We start from the raw sequence: 6709 nt of genomic DNA, 5'->3' as shown, positions 1-6709 counted from the left end.
GACTCCAGAAATCTCATAGGAGAAATTTCACATGGCTGTCTAAGACCTGCCAAGACCAGCTCACATGCAGAATCTGTTTCCTGGTGTGAAGGGGTAGTCATCATTATCTGTAATTTCTTGTATATTGGTGAGATGTCTCTGACAGGCTTAACCAATACAAACCTCTCATACAGCCCGTTCATTCGGAGAACCCCAATCTTAGCCGAACAAATTCAGAAATTTAAACTCATTAATAGTCTTCATTAATTTGCCCTATAAAAACAGAACAACTTGTTCATAATTGAAATTATATTTATCAATTGTGGGACATATATCTCATAATTACCCTACTTGCAGTAGCCGACTAGTTGAAATGCAGAAAGAAAATTGGTCCATAAAGGCCAAAAGGTAATGGGTCCCTGGGATCTGGAGTTACAGGCATTTGGGAAGTAAATTCCGTTCCCTGGAAGAGCAACAGCTTGTAACTGCTAAACTATCTCTCTAGCTCCAGAAAACCTGATGTTTAAGTTTTGTGTTTTATAGTGATTTTAGAGTCAAAATTCTTAAGGTGGCGCATGCCTTTGATCTAGCAGTCAGGAGGCAGATTTTCATAGTAAGCCTATGATTAAAAAAAACTTAAATACAGGAATATATATCAATAATTAATAACCTATTTTGTCTATTTAAATGAGAAATATTTGAAAAAATTTAAATCATATTTTCAATATCCTATATATCAAAGTTATTTAAACACTAAGTGGTAGTGAGAATTCTGGAACATTGGCTTCTTTAAAAATTGAAGAGATATTATAAGAATATGTTTTCGTTTTAAGTCCGGGTGTGGGGATATAGGCTGCTCTGTAACAGCTCACTATGATATGCCTCGTCCCCTAGCACTGGTGTGATTATTCTACCTCTAGACAGTTTCTGCTATTATGTGCTATTTGGAATTTTGGGGACTTTTCAGTGGGTATATAAATGCTAGGGCCCAAGCAGCCCTAGGTATTGTTGGATGGTTGTTGTTGGTTTGTTAAACAGTCATGTGCAAGAAGATGAACAAAGAAGAACAAATTAGATATCCTGTTAGGAAAGATCAAACTTGCACCTTGGAACTCAACACCCCTAATGAGCAGGAAGTAATCTAAAGATAAAGTTGCCGCCTTTCCGACCCTTTACTTGTTTCAGGGGCCTCTTTCCTTTCCTCTCTCTCCTTTCTTTCCCTCTTTTATCTACTGTTGGGGGTTGAACAGGTAAAAGAAAAGGGGTAGAGAAGATTGGAAGAAAGAAAAGCCTATAATGTAAGAAAATGTGGACTACGTTAATTCTATTGTTTTCTTCTATGGCAATATAAAGTGTAAAAAGGAATTTTAAATTTACTAACACTAACCAGAGACATGATGAATGCTTCGTTAAGAATGGCAGAGTTTATTATCTTTAAGTCTCGTGTTCACATTACCAATTGAGAAGATTTAAATTCTTGAACAAAGCTAATCTCTGAGACCTCAAACAAATGGCATCCAGTTTTGAATCCCCATTTTATTTCATTGAAAGGTGAAACAACCATGTGTGTCTTTCAGAGTCAGTGAGAATGCTCCAAGAGACTCTACTTGAAAGGTGTAACCACCATCTCTGAGGCAAAAGGAAATGTTGGTTTAGTTTTATTTTAATTTTGGCTTTTAGATTCAACAAAACAGCAACAACAGATGAGTACTGAAAAAAAAAAAAGACTATTTATAGTAACTACACCAGGAAGTATAAAACAAAACCCTTACTACATCTCAGTCCCCCACAATACACTAGCTCATTTTTTTTCCAGTAATACTGAAGAGATTTACAAACTAGAGTAGATAAATGATCTAACATTAAATATTTCAGAACACTACAATATATGTAGAGAGAATTGAGACTTAGCGATGTGATATAGTTTCTAAATATAGCAAGGTTATTATTTTCTATAATTATATTTTAGAGTAGAACATTCCAAAACACTATGCAAACCTAGATTACTTCCTCTGATTTATCTCCTGATGGTCTACTGAATTCCACAGGCAAGAACCGGCAGCTGTTGTACGCGGCACAGCTTCAGGCATAGCTGGAGTCCTGTGAAGGCAGAACTGCGGAAAACGCAAATAATACCAGTTGTCCTAGTAGGGCTTGTGGCTGCAAACAAACAGAAATTATCTGTGTTGTCGGCAGAGAGTGAATCTGAGTCCTGTAGCTCCTGGTTCTAGGACGTCCTCACGGCTGTTTACCTTTTCTGTGATGGTCTTAGCAGCTGTGTGAAGAGTTGGAGACTCAGGAACCATCATGTTTTGCTCATTACCTGTGTGATGCGGCCAAGTGTCTCAACCTTGGGATTAGAGGTGAATTTTATGACTTACAATTGAACAAGTTTTAAAGCATCTGAGAACTTTTTATGTAATATCTAATAGTTGGTATAATACCTAATAAAGGATATCCAAAGAAAATCATATAAAAATAGAAAAAGAAAAATGCTTTTAGAACTATTAGCAATGATATCAGGAACACATTTAAAAGAATGTAAAATTGAAACATTTTTAAGTAGCATACCTAAATATTCATATCTTTAAATATATTGCAAAAAAGTTTCACAACCTCAACTTTTTTGGAAATTTTTCAGCATTAAATTTAAATATGCTCCTTTAATAATATGAGTTCTGCATTTTACTTGAATGTACATAGAAAATAGAACAAAGAAGCATTCATCACAATGTGATTCCATATGTTTTCAACTTTGCAGTGAAATGTTAAATATATTTTTAATTTCTGAGATTACAATATAATTGACTATCATTTTCTGCTTCTGTTATCTCCCTTCAAACACTTTCCTATATTTCTCCTTGCTCTCTTTCCAAATCCGTTGCCTCATTTTCCATCGGTTCTTGTTGCAAGCATACATGAATATACATATACATTTCTTTTCACTTATTTATTTATTTAATCTCTCTACAGCCATCCTTCTCCCTCCTCTCCTTCTGGTCCTACCCTCACGACCCCTCCCCCAGGCCCTCAGCTCCACCCTACTTGTATGTATATGTTCCCAGGGTTGACCATTAAGCGTGGGATAATCAACTGGAGTGCTCCCCTGTGAGGAAGACAATTTCCCCTGTGCTCATCATCCTGTAGTCCTTTCTGTAGTACTGAGGGCTCATGGTTTTCCCATCATCCAATCTGACATGTCTAATATTGTCCTTGTTCAGCTCATGTTTAGCCAAACTTAAAATGCTTCAAACAATATTTCTCATAATGTGGTGGCTCCAAGGCTTAGTCCTTTGAACACATAGCCACAGTTGATGTGATTACACAGTGAGGAGTAAGGTTTGCAGCCTTGCTGGAGGATGTGCAGCAGTAAGAGTTGGCTGTGATTCACCCTCTCTGCTTCATGTTTGCAGGAAAGATAAAGTATATCTGCTTCCCACCCCTGCCACCTATATCTATGCCTCACCTGCCCCTGCCACCTGTAGCTATACCTCACCTGCCCCTGCCACCTGTAGCTATACCTCACCTGCCCCTGCCACCTGTAGCTATGCCTCACCTGCCCCTGCCACCTGTAGCTATGCCTCACCTGCCCCTGCCACCTGTAGCTATACCTCACCTGCCCCTGCCACCTGTAGCTATACCTCACCTGCCCCTGCCACCTGTAGCTATACCTCACCTGCCCCTGCCACCTGTAGCTATACCTCACCTGCCCCTGCCACCTGTAGCTATGCCTCACCTGCCCCTGCCACCTGTAGCTATACCTCACCTGCCCCTGCCACCTGTAGCTATGCCTCACCTGCCCCTGCCACCTGTAGCTATACCTCACCTGCACCTGCCACCTGTAGCTATGCCTCACCTGCCCCTGCCACCTGTAGCTATGCCTCACCTGCCCCTGCCACCTGTAGCTATGCCTCACCTGCCCCTGCCACCTGTAGCTATGCCTCACCTGCCCCTGCCACCTGTAGCTATGCCTCACCTTTGTCTCCCTCTGTAGCCATAACCCCACATAAACTCTTCCTTCTGTCAATCACCTTAGTCATGGCATTTTATCACAACAGCACAGAATTGACCAGTACAAATAGACTTTAATAACTTAAGATTATTCTTTCTTTTTTTTTCTTTTTCTTTTTTTAGTTTCATCATTACTTTTAACAAGGGATTCTAAACTTTGAAAAAATACTTATTATATCTATTCAGATATCTTGTGATTTATGACTTTAAGTCTATTCATACTCTACTGGTGAGTTTTGGTTAACTTGATACAAACTTTAGGGTTTCTATTGATAAAAAGAAAACTAAAAGAAAAAAAAAAAAAAAAAAAAAAAAAAAAAGAAAAAGAAAACAAAATAACCCACCATGACAAAAAGTAACAGTGAGGAAAAGATTTATTTCAGTTTACAACTCTCAGGTAACAGCCCATCACTGAGGAAACACAGGGCCGAAACTAAAGGCAGGATGTGGAGGCAAGAACTGAAGCAGGCCTGTGAGGAGTGCTAATTATTGGCTTGTTCCCCGTGGGCTTGCTCAGCCTGCTTTCTTAAACACATCAGACCCACAGAACTACACAGGACACAACCCGCAGTGAATCAGGCGCTCCTGTAGGCCAATCCCATGGAGGTGTTTTCTCCATTGAGAGTCCTTCCCAAATGACTATAGCTTGTGTCAAGTTGAACCAAAGCTAACCAACACACCAGTACACATCAGGAAAGAGGGGATATGCTGACAATTTGCCTCCGTAGGATTGTCCTGTGAGCCTGTTATCTAATTCTTGTTGTTCTGTTTGATTGGAATTGTTTACTTTATTTCTCCTCTTAATTTTAGGGTTTTGTTGTTTATTGTGTTATCCATGATTGATTCCTGCCTATCTCTCCTTTACCCATATTTTCAGGGGTAATTTTCCTGTAATCTCATTAGACACGCTGTCTTCAATCTCCCTCTCTACATAGTATTTACGTAATTATTTTTCTAAAATATTTCCTTGATTGCCATACGTTTCCTTAGTTTATGCTTCTCTAGAAATAATCTTATTTTTCTATCAATTTCCTGGCTGTTACAGACATGTTCAACAGTTATTTAGTTTCAGGATTTGAAATGTATCATCTTACACTCTCCCAGATGTGAGTGATATCGATGAGATCTATGTAGACTCTTTAGCAGATAAGTTGATGGTTTTCATAAATTCCTACTATTATTTGAGTTTTGTCATGCTTACAATCATGCTTTATGATAATATCTCCAAGAATTTAAATGTGCCCTGTGTTTGGTTAGCCATTTTTTTTTCGATCTTGGGATTGTTTTGTATAATTTAATTGAATAAATTGTACACCTTTAGGCTCACATCTTTATTCTGATATATTTTTCTCTTAATTTTATATCTTCAACACATACAAGAGGTTCTGGAAGTTTTCACTGTTCTTATTTATTTTCATGTAATTTTGAATTTTTACCCTGTATCTATTCTTGAAATTTGATATTCTGCTTGGTCTTGTCAATTTATGATGCTTCTCAATTTTTTAATTTTTGCTTCTGAGAATTCTACACATGAGTATATATATATATATATATATATATATATATATATATATATATATATGTATGTATGTATACATGAAATATATATATATGAAATAGAATTTACACCATTTTACCCTTCTTTCTCCTTTCCAGCTTATCTAATAGCTCCTCTCCTATTTCATATTATTGAACTCTTTTTAAGTACACACACACAGAGAGAGAGAGAGAGAGAGAGAGAGAGAGAGAGAGCGCCATATCTTCCCGATTCCTCTCCCCGTGTCCATCCCCATCTCCCTCTGTCTCTATCATCTATATATGTATGCATGTACATTCTGTCATCTATCATCTCATCTAATCTATCATCTATCATCCACCTAATTATCTCTATCTCCCCTATCTATATCAAATCGACTTAGTCTATACTGCTTTGTCCATTTAGTGTCTGTCACATGTGATTAGGGTTGACCACTTGGGGATGGGTAACATATGAGTGATCTCATCCGAGGAGAACGGAGATTCCTCCCCATCATCAGTTATTAATTACCCATATCTCTTCATGTAGATGTGGTATATCCCCCATACTTACAGTCCTGTAAGCAGCTGGCGTGATGCCTCCCAACACTATGGCAGTTAATCCTCAGGGAGAATGCTTCCATATCAGCTCTGATCCTGTCTCAGGTGTATTGTGTCTTCAGCGAAAGGATCTTCCTCTGTAGTTCTAGGGGAAAATGAAAAGCGATGATATAAGTCATGTAGTCCACCTTACAACTTGAGAGAGATGACTGTTCCTGGCACTGGGCGTTTTTCTTCATAGTTTATTATCCCCCCAAGTAGCATTATATTTGTGTATATGTATGCGTATGTATACATTAATGAGTTATATATGTATGTGTACATGTATATATGTGCACATAAGCATGTACTATATATGTACTACATGTGAGCAAGTACTATATATGTACTATATATATATATTATTTGTATTGTGTTTAAAAAAACCACAAAACAATGTTTCCTTATGGCTTTTAAAAACATCTTTAGTGTTATTTATTCCTCCCCTCCTCTCTTCCTTTTAACAGTTCTGTTTGATCCTTTCCATATCTCTATTTCTGAGTGTGCTACCTAGGATATATCTCACTGGTAGCACATTTGCAGTCCTGCATAAGTCACTAAGTTCAATTCCTGCCAAGACAAAGTCGATATTCTGGACCCTTTC

General features: G+C 37.9%; 1 protein-coding gene across 1 annotated transcript; it reads left to right on the top strand.

Annotated features, from left to right (window-relative positions):
- Positions 1 to 3436: 3436 nt before the first annotated feature.
- Positions 3437 to 3973, top strand: LOC127204309 (uncharacterized). Its single transcript, XM_051163235.1, has one exon. It carries the CDS (start codon positions 3437 to 3439, stop codon positions 3971 to 3973), a length of 537 nt encoding a protein of 178 aa, XP_051019192.1.
- Positions 3974 to 6709: the final 2736 nt, after the last annotated feature.

Source organism: Acomys russatus, chromosome 20, assembly GCF_903995435.1.
Source record: "Acomys russatus chromosome 20, mAcoRus1.1, whole genome shotgun sequence".
NCBI lineage: Eukaryota > Metazoa > Chordata > Mammalia > Rodentia > Muridae > Acomys > Acomys russatus.
This window is presented reverse-complemented; position numbering and strand designations above follow the sequence as displayed.

Bases quoted from the DNA above. Each gene is read 5' to 3' on its own strand.
- LOC127204309 (XM_051163235.1), top strand. From the start codon at position 3,437: ATGCCTCACCTGCCCCTGCCACCTGTAGCTATACCTCACCTGCCCCTG.